Source organism: Alligator sinensis, unplaced genomic scaffold (genome assembly GCF_000455745.1).
Source record: "Alligator sinensis unplaced genomic scaffold, ASM45574v1 scaffold164_1, whole genome shotgun sequence".
NCBI classification, from domain to species: Eukaryota; Metazoa; Chordata; order Crocodylia; family Alligatoridae; genus Alligator; species Alligator sinensis.
The window spans coordinates 124,603-141,458 of NW_005843272.1; the positions used below are offsets into that span (position 1 = coordinate 124,603).

Below are 16,856 nucleotides of genomic sequence, written 5' to 3' on the forward strand. Positions count from 1 at the left end.
GCTGGCATGGCAACTGGCCAGCAGCCCCAGCTTTGAGGAAACATCTTAATCTGGTTTAAGTCTTTAGTCAGGAGGCAACTGAATGGTGCAAGTCCCTGTGTGTGTAACACCTGGGCCAGCCATGCTGTGCAGCTCTGCAGTACACCAGAGACAGCCGGGGCACCTTTCCCTCCCTGGAGTACTGGTGCTGCAGGATGCACACGTTGAGGGGAGGGGGGTTCCTACTGTGTGCAGCAGGCTCTGAGCACCTACCTCTGCCAGTGCAGAAGAGCCTCCCCTTGTGAATGCCCCCACCCCTGTCCTTCCACAGCTTTCCCTGGGACAGACAGTGGGAGGGTGGTCGTGCAGGCAAGTACTGGACTTGGAGTGAGGAAATGAGGGGGTTGGGTTTTGGCTCTGCCCCAGGGTCAGTACGTGACCACGGACCTGCCACTGGCTCTGCTTCTTCTGAGTAAGACTAGGTCTTACTGCCTACTGCACGTCCTCTGCCTCTTCGGCCTTTGAGGCCCAGGGTCGTGTACGGACCTGCACACAGGGACCCTGATCAATACGGTGCACTCCTGCCTAAGGCAGGCAGCCATGTGCAGGCCGAAGCACCACGGGGCCCAAAACCAACATTTAGATGTAGCTGCTTCCTTGCCTTGACAATGCCACTTCGCTACCCCCTCCCCCAGACGCTGCCACCTGCGTCTGTCCAGCTGTTCGCATTTCCATCAGCACAGGAGGCTGTTCTAATTGAAAAAGATTTATTTCCCCATTTTAAAATGTCACAAGAGGGCTAATAAAGGTATGACAGGCAGGTCATGACCTCAGCACGCATTCCCTCCTCCCCCAACCGCAACCCCAACTGCAGCATTTTCAGGCCATCACATTTGGCTCAGTCCGTTGAAGTCTCAAACACATCATGAGAACTTTACGTGCATCCTTTTATTTCAAAGGCAGGACATTTCCCTGAGTAAGCGTCTCCATTAACTACAGCGCATCCAGAATGAAGAACAAATCTGTGGAGCTCGTCCAGCAGCTGGTCATGCTCTGGATGGTGGGTTCTTTGGCCCAGGGAGGCAGGTCTGCAAACAGATCGAGTAGACTCCGGTTTCCAAGGTCTCACACTGCCCTGTCGATCACCTCCTTGAGTGCGGCAGACTCCACCACATCGGCAGTTGTCCTTTCGAGCCTCTGTGGCTGTGTTTGGCCACTTTTCCACACAAGGGACTTTTCATATTTGGTTCTAAAAAGTAATCCATGACCTGAAGCAAGAAGGGGGACAAAAGTCAAGTGACACTGAAGAGCCTGGGGGTGGGGGGAGAGCAGAGCAGGGTGGGGAGGCTACAGCCTGCTGGGAACATGGACACTGCCGCACTAGGCTGGCACTGGTGCACCCTGAGGCTGAACTGCTGCTGCTCTTCCCGCGGCATCCCCGCAGCCGCCAGTGCCGAGCACAGGCCTGCTCTGAAAGGCAGAACACACGGCTGCTTATATTAATGAAACAGCTTGAAGGCTGTTTAATTTGTGTTGCTTAAAAGGGAAAAACCACAGGCATGAGGAAGCAGAGCTGTCCCCTCCCTCCCCGCTGTGTTCATTGTTCTCGTTCAGCCGGTTGGTTGTTATACAGTAGCTCAGTGCCCTTTGGCTGAGGGTGGCCTAGGAGAGCAGCACTTGCCTGGACAATCTGCTGTCTCCTTAAAGGCTCTCTTCTTGCAGCACCCTCGGCACAGGTTAAACACACATTTGTTCCCCTGGAACAAACACAGAGACGCATTAGCTCAGCGAAGAAAAAAGTTCTTCAAGAAAGAGTTTCCAGGCAGCACAAGTCCAGCCCTGCGCGCCTGCAATGCCTAAAGCAAGCTCTCTCTCACGGGTTCTTGCACCCAACAATGGGGCAGTCAGGCTTTAGTCTGCTGCAGTGAATGGCGGTGGCGAGAGTGTAGAAATGAAATGCAAGCCTGTGTGGTAAGGACTGCTTTGTGCTGTTGGGAAACCATTCCAGGGTTAGCACCTCAATGCCCACTGCCAGGGAAACCACCCCGCCTGACAGAAAATCCCACCACACTTCACCAGAAAGGCAGACAGGCTGGAGAGGGCCTCGGAAGGCCGTGTTCAGTCCAGCCCTCTGTTCAGGGAAGGATCAGCTAAAATCCTTGAACTTATTTTGGAGACGTGTTTAACTGTGTTAGTTTTTGCTATTTCTCCTCAGAAGCATTATCTGAAAAAGTGCCACCCAGCATAAGCATGTAATCTGACCACGGAAACCACCCCCATATTGTCAGCCTAACGTGTGTCCATGTGTTTGAGAACAATAAGCTAGGCTGTGAGACAGAATCCAGGAATATGAGCTGAAAGGACTCCGGGCTGTTTGGCAGCTGAAGAAGGAGGGCATAAAACTTCATCTATTTTATTCAACTGATTTGCCACACTTTTCTGCCTTTCATTTCTGGCAAAAACCTGTGCCACATGATCCCTGCACATGGAGCGTGTTGGGAGCGCTGTGCAACACACACAGAGTGCTAGCAGCAAAAAGCTTCAAAGCCCTAAAGATGCCTCTTACTTTCTGCGCTACATCTGTTAAAGAGTCACGGTTGTGGCTTTCTGTTCCAATTAGGAATGGAAAGCTCTGTAATAAAAGCACGGCCCACCTCTATTTGCTACGAGGGGCTGTATGCCTTTTACGGGGAACAGCTGGACTCTTCAAATACCTGCATTTGTTTGCACCCTGGAGTCCAAATGCTCCTGCTATCCATGGGCTGGGATGAGCTTGATTAGCAAACCTTTCCAGTGGTGAAGGCTGGATGAGCCCTGATAACCCAGGTGAATGCCCCCTTACTAATGGAAGCCCCAGGGCTGACGGGGTCATTCTCCTCCCTGTCCGCCTTGCCGTGCAGCGCCAAACACATGCGTGCACGAGATGCAGACTGGACTGTGCCTCGGCTTCATGTCTTGGTCTGCCTTTCAATTTCCTGCTGTCATAGCTGCCCAGCTGCTACCCAGGACCTGGTCCTGGCACTTCTCAGCAACAGGCTCACTCACATTGTTAATCCTTTCAGAAAGCTGGAGAGACAAATGCAGCACAAGCCTTGTCTACCCAGCAGCCAGCCGACTCCCCATGCTATGATTACTGGGAGTTCTTCTGTTTAGGGATTTGCATCTAAGCATGCGGGCGAGGCTAATATTTAATAATGCGACTCTCTCCAAGTCCTAACCAGCAGCAGCTCAGCGCACAAGCCAGACTACTCTTTCCACGAACGGGCGTGGCAGACGGGCTCCAGCGAGCTGTTCGGATCAGCAGCTTCACCTCAGCCTCTGCTGAAGTCCTCTGTCAAATTAGAAAAAGGCCTTTGCCAGAGCAGCAGCTGTGCTAGGCATGGTTCGCTGGGCTCTTGTCACCAGGCTTCACAAGGCACTGGCAAGGGGGGAGGGGTCAACCTACCTTGGGGTTTCCACACTGGTCACATTTTGCATATTTGGCTGGAAAAGATGGAGAGAGGAGGTTATGCACTATCCCAGACCGCCAAGGGTGTCCAAGACCACACGGCTGAAGCTCTGGGGTCACACAGCCTTGCAGCTTGCAAGGGGACTTTTTGAGGAAACAGTTTCCACATGGGAAGACTGAAAAGGCCTTGATAACTTTCTTTTAAAGAGAGAAAACCCTGTGGGTAAACCCAGCCTGGGGAAATCCCAGTCCCAAGGAATTTGAACAAGTGGAGGAAGCTGCTTAAAACGGACGTGCATTTTGGCTTTCAACAACAGCGGCCGCTGCTGCTTCCAACTGGGTACTCAATGCGCCTTGAAATTAAACCGCGCAGTCTGAGGGGTCGACTGCCTGCCTGCCCCGGGATCAAGGGTCCGGTTCCCAAAGGTTTCGACCCCACCTTTTGCTTCGCTTGCAGAAAACCTTTCCGCAGCTAAGGAGAGCGAGGGGAGAAACAAGGCGGTGGTGGCTGCTGCTGGGAGATGATGCAAGCCGCTTTCCCACACCCCACGTAGGAAGAGGACAGGTTGCCTTACGTTTCAGAGATGGATCAAAGCTCTTGCTTGGATTTCTCAACTTTTTCTTTTGTTTGTTCTTTGACAGATCGGAGTGTCCATCCTCCTCGTCCTCCAAGGACCGCTTCCCTCGCACGCTCTTTTCAGTCCCACTGCTTCCGTTTTCCTTGCACATCTCCTTTGGCCTGAAAGGGCTGGAATCATTGTAGGGTCACACAAGGGGACAATTAGGTGTTTTAGCTAAACTTTCACAGGAGCTTAGGTACAATGCACCAGCTGGCACAGCCATGCCAGCAGGAGCATAACTGAAGTTTGAATGTGGCTTTGTAACACAGCATGGAGTTCAAGGGCTGCTACCAGCGAACGGCAGATCTGCTCTCCCAAGCTGGTGGCTAGGGAGGGGCACTAGCAAACTTAGTTAATGACATATAATGTTGTGTTCCCAGAGAGAATTAACTCTGATCCTTGCAGGGCATGACAACTCCTAGTTGGTCATTGTTTTCTGCAACCCCAGTCTTCGCTCTAGAGCCTGCCAGTACTCTAAGGCAGTCACTCGTGCACAAAACCATTCCTCATGTAAAAGGCACTTGGACAAATGCCGCTTGCATCTGCCGAAGGAGCAGAGAGGGGTCTGTCACCTGTGCTGACAGCACGTGGTCAAGGAACTGCAGCTGTAGCATATGCAGGCCTTCTTTTAAGCTCCAGTGGATCTGCTTTTTTTTGTTTTTCATTTTCTTCCCGGACATGCCATTTTAGAGGCATCCAGGTGTTTGCTTGTTTGTTTTAATTGACTCTTTTTTGGGAGGAGAATTGGAAGCTCATGTGTGGAGACAGGGTCACACCTGCCTCCTGTCCCATAAGTTCTCTTGGGACCAATGCCAACGTGGACAACTTACCCTGGCCTGATGTAAGGCTGGCAGATCCAGTGGAAGAAAGGCAATCCCCCCCTTGGCTTTTCTCCTTCTTTCTGATTGGTGATCTCTTCCTGCAGGATACAATTAAATCCATGACACCTTTGGTCTCATGGTCCATAGTCTGCAGCCTCGCATGCCAGGACGGGCATAACATGAATTTTAAACAACTGGCTACTGACAGCTACATGTGGGGACACCCCCCACCCCCGCAACTGAACACATCTTAACCCTGAAGCAGATCTTAACCCTGAAGGCAGTATTACACCCTGTACAGGAACCAGTGTGTGCAGTCAGGATGGTATTTAGGGAGCTGGGCTGTTCTGCCAGGTCCCAGGGCAGCGGATGAGTGGGGCAGATCAGGTGCATGGGGCAGCCCGCAGGCTGTCTCGGTCAGGCCAGTGTTCTGGGAGTTCGGGGCCCACAGCGGCACCTGGCAACGTAGCTTCAGCTCCCTGCTCACATCTGCGATGCCCTCCAGAGTCTTCGCTTTTGCCAATTCATCACGCAGCTGCTGGTAAACTTGCAGCCTGAGACAAATGCCAAACACCCAATTACTTTCATTCCTTGTCTCCAGGCTGGGAAGACAACAATACCCTCTTTACAGGAGCTGCAGATTTCTCTCAGCACGTCTGCCAATTTCCAGGAGTCTGGCTCCTCCTCGCTGCCATTCTCCCTAGTTCAGCATGCAGTGCAGTACCAGAGCTCACATGCTGAACAAGCTCACTTACCCCCCAAATGACTGAGCTGTTTAATGTGAAGCTAACCATAAGTGGAGGTTTTATATGGCTAATTATCTGATACCATTCAAAGCAAAGGAGTAGACAGCCATTGCTTCGGCTTCAGACAAAAAGCGCTGCTTCTCAGAGATGCCTGTGAAAGTTAAAGGCTTTATCCAAAAGTGTTCTCCCCCGGCAAACGCGAGACCCTGGCCAGAATTCTCCCGAAGATCCCCGAACTTGCTCGGCAGGGTGAGCACGCTCCGCAGATACTCACGGGTGATGCCACAGCTTGAAGAGATGGGCTCTGACGTAGGACAGTGGGCAGGGGTACTGCTGCACTATCTCCAGGTACTCCTCAGCCATCTCCCACACCAGAGGGTTTTGTCCTTCGAACAGAGCTGGGTTATGAAGGTTACCCTCTGGGGAACAAAACAGAAATTCTCAAGTGTGTGTTGGTGGGTGGGTGGTGGGGGCGGCAGGGGAGGCCAGGCATGGAAAGCTGGTGCTTCCTGGAGCTAGACCAGGTATTCCCTGGCCTTTTCTGCCAGCCACAAATAAGCTAGGTGTTTAGTAACAGAGATTAAGGACAGAAGGGATCATGTAGTTGGACCTCCTCTGTGTCACAGCCCATTACATTTCACCCATTACCGCAGTAGTGAGCCCTGTGGCAAAAGAACATGTACGAAGGTGTGGAGTCTGGCCTGGGCGATATCAAGAGCCACGGACTCTACCGCCTCCGTAGGCAGGTTGTTCTGGTTGTTAGGCTCCACACTGCCATAACCAGAGGTCTGAATCTGCTTCTGAACCTGTCTGGCTGCAGCTTCCAGCCACTGGCCCTTGTCTTGTCTTTCCTCATAAGCAGCATCCTTCACAGCATCTGATGACGTGAGCTTCAGCTCACAAAGGCTTGCGTATACATGCACACATAAATATACATATACGTATTGACATTTTCGGCAGTCAGCTTTTTTTGGCCGGTATAGCCCAAAATGTCACTGATAAATGCCACGTGCAGTCACAGCATGCAAGCAGAAAGGAATGCAGTTGGGCAGCTTGGAGAGCAGTGTCTGACCGGTAAGTCTGTGGGGGGAAGGGACATGGGGGGCAGATCGAGGCCCCCCATGGTGAGGAAGGGAGTGCGGCTGGGGCAGGTGTTGCCCAGCCAGGATGGCCGGGGTGTGGGATGGAGCTGTGAGCAGCGCGTCTGGGGGGCATGCGGGGGTGTGCAGTGAGGGGCAGCTCCCCATTGCTGTGCGCATCCCTGGGGGAGGCACAGGGGGCATGTGCCTCCTGGATTTGGATGTGTGTGTGGTGGGAAGGGCGGGCCGTGCACTGCAGGCTTGGGGCCAGGGGTTGCGCTAACCTTCTGGCAGGGGAGGACGGGGGGAAGGGGTGGCTGTGCCACCGCCGCCCACCCCAAGCGCAGCCCCAGCCTAGGCCCCCAGCTCATCTGCTGACTGGGAAGAAGCCAGCACAGTCCCTGGCCCCAAGGCCACAGCCTGCCCTTGCCCCAGACACAAACCCGGGGGGCACATGCCCCCCCCTTCTCCCCTAAGTGTGCAGTGGCAGAAGCCGCTCCCCCCTCCCTGCCCCCCTGTGGCTCCCCAGGTGAGCTGCCTGCGGCTCCATCCCGCACCCCACCCCGGCTGGGCAGTGCCCACCCCTGCCCCTGCCTCAACCCCACTCCCTCCCTCACTGTGGGGCCCTCGATCTGGCCCCCCATGTCTCTTCCCTTCCCCCCTTCCCCCAACAGACTTACTGGCTGGACACTGCTCTCCAAGCGGCTGGGCTGCATATAGGCTATCGGATTGGTTTCAGTCGATATGGCTGGTTAATAATCAGCCATTGGTATCAGCCCAAAAAATCTTTATCAGTGCACCCCTAATGTATATACTTTGGTTAGCCTATAAAGCTCAAATCTACCCTGCTTCCACTGTCTTTGTAATACAAGAGCCCGCTAGTCCCCAGCACCTTCTCCTCCTGATGGGTTCTGTCCCCGGAGATGAAACCACTTCAGTCTCCTTTGCAATTAGCTGAACAAACTGAGCTCTTTATACCCTGCAGTGCTGGAAGGCATCGGTAATCTCTGTCCCTCTTCCTTGCACGTCTTCCCATTTCATGACCTGTATACAGCATCTTCATCTCCAACCCAGGAACAGATCCCTAGAGCAGTCTAATTGCAACTCCACGTAACAGCATGCTCCAAAAGCTAACCAAATAGCTGTGGCTCTCCCAGGGGACGAGGATATTATGCTACTTTCAAAACCTTTGGTGGTAACCTCTGTTTTTGTTCTGGCTTTGCCATCTAGCTTGACATACAGGCTTCAAAAAGTGCCCAAGAATATCCCACAGACCAAGACTGTAGCTTTGAGGCCCCTCTGCTGTTCCTTCCTCCTCACAGACACTTCCTATAGGCCGAGAAACATGCGGCAAGAGACCCCAGATCAAAACGTTCCCTTTCCACCTGTCTCAACAAGCTGAGAAACAATCATTTGTATTCAAGTGGAGAAAAACCCACCTCTTGCACACAACTGCATGAGCGTGTGATGTCAGCTACCACCCCGCCCCTCCTCCCTCGCCTTGTGATCCGATCTTGAAATCCGACTGTAATCTCCCCCAGGCAGGAACAGACACAGCACATGCAAAGGACCCTTACAAAGCCGTCTTAGTCCATCTGCCTGCCCCAAGGCAAGAGAAGTACACCTAGGCCACTCCTGATGGGTTTATGCTTAAGAACTGTCTGTGGAGATGCATGTCCTGTCGCCTGGCTGCACCTCTAATTACAAACGTTTTCCTGCTATCGACTCTAAACCTTTGTGTAGCAAATCAAATTATCCTGCACCCAGTTACTTTCTGTCCTATATAATTGCTCACAATCCTTTTATACCCATCTCTGACATGCTGGAAGGCTTCCTGGTTATCAGGCCACTCTCCAGTCTCCGCTCAGCACTACGATGCCTACATCTGCTCATGGATTTAATCTGCTGTTCTGAACACCTGCCTGTCATGTCCTAGGGGACCTTATGGAAGCACTCCCCAAGGAAGACCCTTGCACTGGGTAACAACCCTTCAGTGTGCCATTCAGAAACACTCAGAGAAGCATGGCTGGAAGGGACCCCCAGTAGGGGTGCACCGGTAGAAATTTTTGGGGTCGATACCAAGAGTCAATTTTTAAGGAAGCAAATTGGCCGATACCAATCTCATTTCCAATACACAGCTCAACAGCTTGACGAGCGGTGTCTGGCGGGTAAGTCTGTTGTGGTGGAAGGGGAGGGGAAGACGGAAGCCCCTGCGGCGCAGAAGCAGGTGGGGCTGGGGCAGGTGCTGCCCAGCTGGGGCAGGGCGGGGGACAGAGCTGCAGCTTGTCTGGGGGGCACAGGGAGGGGGGTGTGGCTCCCGCCGCTGCACACACCCGGGGAGTGTACCGGGGGAGGGCAGGTACCCGCAGACCTGCGCAGGGCAGGGCGGGCTGGGCCAAGGTTGCAGAGGGCTGTTTCCAGTGGGGGCGGGGCTGGGCTGGGCTTGGGGGGGAGGGGGGCAGCAGTGGCCCTGGGAGCAGGCTATGGGTGGGCTGCAGACACCCCAAAATTCACCGTAGCCCCCCATCCCCATTCCCAGTGCTGCCCCTGCCCGTTCCAAGCACAGCGTGGCCTAGCTCCCACGGGAAGAACCCTGCGCAGCCCTGGCCTCCACCCACCCCGATCCAGGGGCTTATGCCCTCCTCTCCCTCGTGCCCTGCTGGGGTGTGCGCGGCGGGGAGAGCTGCAGGCCCCACCAGGTGAGCTGCAGCTCCGTCCCGTGCCCTGCCCCACCCCACCCCAGCTGGGCAGCACCTGCCCCAGCCCCACTCCCTCCCTCCCTCACCAGGGGGGCCTTGGTCTGCCCTCCCCACACCCTTCCCCTTCCTCTTCCCCCCTCCCCTTCCACCACAACAGCCTTACCCGCTGCATGCAGCTCTCCAAGCTGCTGGGCTGTGCTTCTCGCCGCCTACGTGCTGCGCTGCAGCTGCGCGCACGCGCGAGGCATTCATCGGCCACATCAGGCCAATTTCTGATGCACTCAATTTGCTTGATATCAATGCCAATCCAATATCAGACCAATGTATCGGTGCACCTCTAACCCGCAGAGGTCGTCTAGTCCAACCCCCTGCCTGAGACAGGATCATCCCTATTCAAACCATCCCATACAACCGTAATCTAAGCTCTACATAAGACTACCCTCAGCCCTGATGCAATGTAGATCTAATACACTCATCTGCCACAGGTGAAGCAGAGGAACCACAGCAGCCAAGGTCTTGCTTCTATGAAATGTCAAAATATGCTCAAGAGGTTGTGGGTAGAGGGTTACGCTCCCCCCCACAGAGGAAGACAACCCCTCCACCATGGTCCACACCAATCTGAGCACGGGGTAACATTCCTTCCTGACCCCAACTACAGCGACCAGTTTGACCTGGGGCAACACACTAGCCAGGAGCCTCTGGCTTTGCTCCTAGCAGGAGACTCAGCACACCCCTATCACTATCCCCAGCCTTAGCTGTAGCCAACACCCAACGGCTCTGGAGAGGCTTAAAATAGCTGGACACGTATTTGTTTGCTTATAGCTGTTCTTAAATATGCTAAGGCAACAAAGACCCCAAAAGCGTGTGTCAGCTAACTAGACTGTGTAACTTTTGTTTGAGTCAGCCAATCAATGCCATTTGAAACTCACTACACCAATATAAATAGCAAATGATTCCTGTTTTGGCTAAAGAAGGGGGAAGGGGCAGGAAGAGGAGAGAAGGGGAGCAGTCAGCTGTAGATGAAAGCCATTTCTTGAGTCCGGCTGGAGGGGCTGTCTGACAGAGCAATGACGTGGGGCCGCCAGCAACAGTCGTTAGCCACAGCTGAGCAGGAAGAGCTCCCCGTCCTTACCGGCACTCATGACGCCTTGCACTCCTGTCTTCTGCAGACACTCCTCCACATCCCGGAGGGACTGGATGTTTCCATTTGCAAACACAGGGATGCTCACAGCCTTCCTGCCCCATGGAAGAGACCAAGAATCAGAGAACAGAATCCAACCTGTCCACTGTCTGCTTGATCCAGCTACAGCTTCTTATGCTACCACACACGCCTGCTTCCCCTGCAATGCTACCGCGCTGAAACAAAGCTCGACTCAGCCCTTGGCATGGGGTAAAGGGCACAGGGCACACCTGCGTGCACACTTCCCTGGGCGCTCTCCCTCTCTGCACTGGAACAAGTCACTCACCTCACAGCCTTGATGTGTTCCCAGGAAGCCACGCCAGCAAGGGGCCCCTTCTGTTCCTTGGTGCGGCCATGGACGGTGAGCAGCTAAAATCCAAGGTTACGCTTAGATTTTCAGCTCACGAGGCAGAAGAACCGCCCCAGAACTCCCTGAACCGGCCACGCGTCGGGAGTCTGCTCCCCAGAAAGGCACATACGGCACCTTAGTTTAGGGCTCCTCTCAGAAGCCCACCCCCACGCAGGACGGGCATTTCCTGGGGAAGCCGACAACCCCTCCGACACCGACGGCGATTTGACGTGCTCTTTAGGACACGTACGCTACTGAGGACAAGGCCAGACTGACAGAAGTAAAGTTGTTCCCCTCCACCAGGGATGGACCCTTCCAATTTCGTGAACTTAAACCCTAGCAACCCTTCCACTGTGTGGCCGTCTCCGTGCATGGGGCCTTTCACAGCCGGGGAGTCCATGGCTTCAGGTCGCCTCCTGCAGCGTCCTGCCTCAGCTACGCTCTGCCATTTTGCTGCCATTACCCAACCCCTTCTGCGGCCTCGCCCCAAGTCCCCCTCCAGCTGCAGAACCCCTTTCTTCCGCTGGCAGAGCAACACCAGCTCTGCAAGCGACAGGGGGTTTCTGCTGCCACTAGGAAGCCAACACAGAGTGCAGGGCACCCTTTCTGCCGCCACCGTGAGCCCTGCCGCAGCTGGCAACACCCAGGGTGCACCGGGAGCCCTGCCAGCACAGCTGCCGTAAAGAAGCCGGGCACAGCTGGCCAGGTGGGCATGTACACGCTCTGGCAACTTCCCTGCGGCAGCTGCGTGCCAGCAGAAGGCACGTCATTCAGGCAAGCCCCTGGACTCTTGCTCCCAGTGAAGGAGGCAGCATGGTGCAATGGTTAGAGCAGTGGCCTGAACTTGACAAAGCTCATGACCGTGTGCAACTGTGACTAACTCACAACAGCTCTGTGTCTTACTTTTTCGACCTGTAGAATAGTATCACCTAGCCACCTGCCAGAAGCAGGGAGATTTGGGGCTGGAAGGTGCTTTCTCTGGGGACGCCCTGGTGACACAGGAGCAGGCAGAGCTGCCCCTTACCTGGCAGCCAGCCTTCTCCAGCATCTGTGCGTACTTCACCGTCTTGTCAATGTCTGGGAAAACACGGATTTTGCATGTGATGGGAACAGAGAGCTTCTCGTTAGCCAGCCAAACTGGGAAAGGATTGAAAAGACAGGTGAGTGGCTTGCACAACGCTATAAAAAGACTCCAGCCTCCACAAAGCCAGCCATCAGCTGTGGAAAAGCATGGCCAAAGCCAGTTGCCTGCCCCTCTGCAGCGTTTCTCCTGCCCTGCCCACTCATGGGTTAAGGCAGGGGTAGCACAGCATAAGGCCAACTGACCTCTGGTGAGGACGGCGTCCAATAGCCCAGGGGCAGGCAGTTATTTTGGGCAGAGGGCTGCTTACTGAGTTTTGGCAAGCCATCGAGGGCCACGTGCCAGGCAGCCCGGGGCAGATAAATATCCATTTTCTAAATGTTTCAGGGGCCCCGCAGGCCGGCTAGAATGGGCTGGCGGGCCGCATCCAGCCCCCGGGCCGCATTTTGCCCGCCCCTGTAATAGCCCCATGCACTGGCCCCACCGTTTCCAATACCAAGACTTCACCTTTAAGGACCTTCCCGGCTCCCTTCGTCCTTATCCAGTCTCAGCTCTGAGCACAGCACCCCTGCTCCTCCTGCTCTGCAGCCACGACAGCCTTGACTTCCCACTCACTGTCTGCCAACCATCTTCCAGGCTAACGGCTACCTCGCTGTGGCTAGGCAGAGGCCCTGTGCTGGACAGCTGATGGAGACTGTGGGCCGAGACCCTCGTGCCCCTGCCACGTGACCCAGGACCCGTGTCAGGCACCTGGGGTCCCTCAGCAGTGCTCTGCCAGGACAGGTGCCTCGCAGCCAGCATGTCTGGACCCCTAGAGCCAGCCAGCCAGAAAGCATGGGCTGGGCCTGCAGTCCTGCCCCTTCTGCAGCAAGCTGCCTGACTGCAGGCCCTATTCCCTCAGGACGCAGAGCCCAGACCTCTCCTGAGGAGTCCTCTCCATTCTTTCAAAGGAGGGCGTCTTGCTTATGCCTGCATTTCAGGGTACGGCTGAAGGTGTCTGCCTGCTAGAGAACATCCTGGTAGTTGGAATAGTTGGTGAAGCCTGGGTTCAATTCCTTCCTCCCGCATCTCCCACCTCCCAGGAAACTGCTCCAGCCCCAAGCGTATCCATTCTTCCGGGTGGCACCCTGCTTGCCTCTCCTAGGAAAGCTGAGCCATGAGAAGGCCAGGTCAGCTGGGTCAGAGAGGAGCCTAAGAATAAACACCTCGACAGCGCCCTGGCCAGGGGAGGCACAGGATACGGGCCCTGCTCCACTCTGCTGTCCCGTGGACAACCCAAAAGCAGGGAAATGGGAAGCCATGTTCTACAGGAAAGTGTCACAACAGCTTTTTGTGGGGAGCCCAGTCCTGGCGGTGCCTTTGGGCTATGCTCCAGGAACACCTCCCAGCCCCGGCCCCAGGGTGCACTGCCGAGTGCTGGGTCCTGACTGAACTTTGGCAGGAGACAGAACGTGCCTGGGGCAGCTCTGGGCATGCAGCCGGGTGCGACTAGCAGCATTCGGGGACCTTCAAAATCCAAAGCAAGTGCCTATTTGTTCAGCGACTCAGAGTGGATCGTAAATCCGGACTTGGGCGCTGTAAGCAGGACTTCAGACGCTGAAGTCTGCTTGTGCTTCCAGTCACATGTCTTCTAAATGTGGACCTACCAGTGTGCTCTGGTGCCAAGAGCACGCACATACCGCAGGAGCGGGACAAGCCCCTTGCCCTGCATGCCCTCCCAAAGTCAGACAGACCCCTTTGGAGACTTACTCATTCTCTGGAGAAGATCCCACTCCTCCTGCAGGAATGCGCCATAGTGCCCTACAACAAAACAGCATCATACGGGCTGGCACAGACACACAAGTGGTGACCCTGATGCTTTGTGCTTTCTGCGCACGCAGGTTCCAGCTGTGTTCAGTTTCCTCACTGATGAACCCTCGCCTCTGCCCAAACCCGAGCAGCTAAACCATGCTGCCTCCCAGTCCACAGCAGTTTTACAGAATAAGCAAAGCCCCCACCCTGCTTGCATTGCTGCTCCCTGGGGCTGGCTCACCAAAGAGGATTCTGACACGGCCAGCTCATGTCCTATTGCCAGGACTCGCGGAAATAGCCAGGGTCTACCAGCCCGTAAGGCACTGCGAGGCTCAGAAATTAGAATTTTTCGTTTCCCCGTCCTTCCTCCAGCTCAAGTGACCTGACCCCACCCAGAACGGCCCTCCCGCAGGCATCCACGCAGCCTCCTGCACCTTCTGCAGCCTTGATTTCCTAAGGGTTATGACAAAGGAGCTCTGTGCAAGCACCGTGGTAGGGCACTCTGGGGAACCCTGAAGAGCAGGCATAGTAACATCTATTCCAAGCGCAAATTTAGGAAATATTTTGACCATTTGAGCAATCAGCAAAACATGTTCTAGTTCTCTGGTACTTAATCATTCTGGGAAGAAAATTCTGGGTACACGAGTTGATCCAGGAGTGCTTTACAAAGCTCTAGTTCAAGCAGCTATGTGCTACAGCACGTGCTAAAGCATCTGGTTTTGGCTTCAGTTAGTTACAGGACATGAGCCCAGTACTGGCTAAAGTGGTATAAACACGCCTGATTTCAAAGAGCTGCAGCCACTCGTACAAAGGCTGAACATAAGTTAATTGATTGTAATAGGGTAGAGATTAGCCCCTGGTTTGTTCATTAGGAGCTTAGGTTTGTACATCAAGTGCTTTTCTTTATTTGCAACAGTTCTGCTTGGTTCATTAAGCATTCAGGTTTGTACATACAGTACCTCTCTTTGCAATCATCTGAGGACAACCCAAATTCAGGTCTATGGCATCACAATAATCCTGAGCCAGCACTGCAGCCTGGACAAACACTTCAGGGTCATTGGCACAGAACTGAAAAAGACATTCACACGTAAGAAGTCAGGCCATGGTCAGCTCCGTGCACTGGCACAATACTACGGTTACACACCGTCATGGAGGAGCCCATGACAAGAGTATGTGGACACACACTGTGCATGGGTCAGATTGAAGGCAAACAGCACTTCTCAAGCGAAGGGAGCATGTAACCTGTGACACTTGCCTAGCTGCAGAGCCACAGTTCGAAATGACGGCACCCCAAAAGCTCAGCAGTCCAGATTCCCCAACTCCAAGGGCGTGGAAACATGGAGAAATACACAGATTAACAGCCCAGTTCACACGTGCCAAGGCCTGATGGGGGCAAACACCGGACGGGAAGACGCACGGTTCAGATCCACTTGGGCAGAGCTGAAGCAGTCTGAATGTGCACAGGTGTGGGGAAAGAAGGGCACGGAGAGACAACTGGTTCTTCAGTCATCTCTTGACTCCTAGATCCCAATTAACCCCATTAGCTGTCAGAAGTGGATACTGAGCCCACACACAGCTAGAATATGCCACTAGCCAGCTGCGCAGCACCTCAGGCCAAACGAACACTTCAGCTAACGAACCGGACACAACAATGTGTTAAAAGCAAATGAGGCCTGCTGTGCGCTGTCTTGGTCAGGAGGGCGCGGTCAGGCCAGGCTCCAAAGTCAGGCTTTTTTTACAGGTTCTGCAAAACCCACCATGAACCAAACTTGTTCGTACTGACACTGAAATAAAAGCCTGCTTGGATTTGGGCTTCCCCCAACAGGGTGAGGAACAAGCACTGAGCGCTGCCTGTTCAGAGCCAGTTTCTCCACCAAAAGTGACCACCACAATAAGCAACCACACCAGCTGGGATCTTTACAGGGAAAACCAGCCCCATAACGAGCTTGGGCTCAGTCTCAGCTGCGCCCAATTTGCTCCCTCCACCTGGCCAGCACGTGACTGGCCCCAGGCCTGCTGGGAGATATAAGGCAGTTTGCCGGCAGCAAGACTCATGGCTGTGGGGGCTCTCAGGCGTCCTGGAGGGGTCAGGCCCCAGCTCCCTACAGGGAGGATAGCACCTTGCTGTGGAGGCTCCTGTGTAACCGGTGCTGGTTCCCTGAACTACAGCGGCTAAAGAATGGGCCCGTGCCGGGCTCGGACACCAAGGAGGAGGTGAGTGCAAGCTTGAGAGAGAAACTAAAGCCGCCCCATGTAGCGGCAAGTGAGCACAAGCGATGGGAAGGCCTAAGCAGCTCGCTGCGGCGCACGTGGAGAGCTGGGGCCTGGGAAGGTGGAGAGCTGGGGCCTGGGAAAGCAGAGGCTGGTGCTTGCTACAGCTCGGGGCTGCTTTATGGCGGTGGGTCAGACGTCTGCGCGGGAGGAAGCTGGGCCCTGCGTCAGGTCTGATAAACCCCTCCCAAAACCACGAGGGGAAGCTGCCCCCCGCGGGGTGCTGCCCGGCCCCTGGGCCGGACGTGCAGGAGCGAGTGGCACGCTCCGCGGGGCCAGGCACAGTCCTGCTGCTATGCGGGAGCTCTGGGGTTAAAACCCCAAAGCTCCCGTTATAACGACCCCGGCGTGGCTGGAAGGGCGGCGCGAGCACCTGAGCTCGACGCAGAGTCGCGGCCGGCGCAGCTTGTGCTGCCTGCACGCGCCTTGCACCCTGTCCAGCAACACGCGGGGCTCTCGGCCTGCCCCGGCCGTGGCGATCATGGCACTGATCGCGGCCTTGCCCGCGCTGCACAGGGGTGCTGCTAGCGCTGGCCGGACATGCGCGGGGCCTACCTGCACGATGAGCGGCCGGTCCTCGGGGCAGACGTCGCAGTACAGGTTCTCCTTGCGGTAGTTGGCGTCCCGCACGAAGACCTGGGCGTGCAGCATGGGCGTGTAGCAGAGCTGGGCCCCGTGGCGCCGGCTCAGCAGCCGCCAGGCCAGCTCGCTCTGGTCCACCATGGGCGCCACCACGTAGCGCGCGCCGCGCAGCGCCGTGCGCCAGAACTCCTCGCCCCGCGCCTTCGCCAT

The 16,856-nt window shown here is 55.2% G+C and overlaps 1 protein-coding gene across 1 annotated transcript; it reads right to left on the reverse strand.

Moving 5' to 3' along the window:
• Window positions 1–732: 732 nt before the first annotated feature.
• Window positions 733–16,850, reverse strand: DUS1L (dihydrouridine synthase 1 like). Its single transcript, XM_006038173.2, has 13 exons — window positions 16,620–16,850; window positions 14,753–14,861; window positions 13,752–13,802; window positions 11,946–12,058; window positions 10,859–10,941; window positions 10,525–10,628; window positions 5,889–6,033; window positions 5,326–5,422; window positions 4,878–4,966; window positions 4,003–4,166; window positions 3,425–3,462; window positions 1,661–1,736; window positions 733–1,247 (listed from the first exon to the last, which is right to left on the reverse strand). The coding sequence occupies exons 1-13, from the start codon at window positions 16,785–16,787 to the stop codon at window positions 1,105–1,107; spliced, it is 1,380 nt and encodes a 459-aa protein (XP_006038235.2). The 5' UTR covers window positions 16,788–16,850; the 3' UTR covers window positions 733–1,104.
• Between the last annotated feature and the right edge of the window lie 6 nt (window positions 16,851–16,856).

Excerpts from the sequence above, each read along its gene's own strand:
- DUS1L (XM_006038173.2), bottom strand. The coding sequence starts at position 16,787 with ATGGTGGACCAGAGCGAGCTGGCCTGGCGGCTGCTGAGCCGGCGCCAC. Across the intron at positions 6,034-10,524 it reads GCAAGGCGTCATGAGTGCCG|AGGGTAACCTTCATAACCCA; the intron begins GTAAGGACGGGG and ends TTTGTTCCCCAG. Across the intron at positions 4,167-4,877 it reads CAGCCTTACATCAGGCCAGG|GCCAAAGGAGATGTGCAAGG; the intron begins GTAAGTTGTCCA and ends CAGCCCTTTCAG.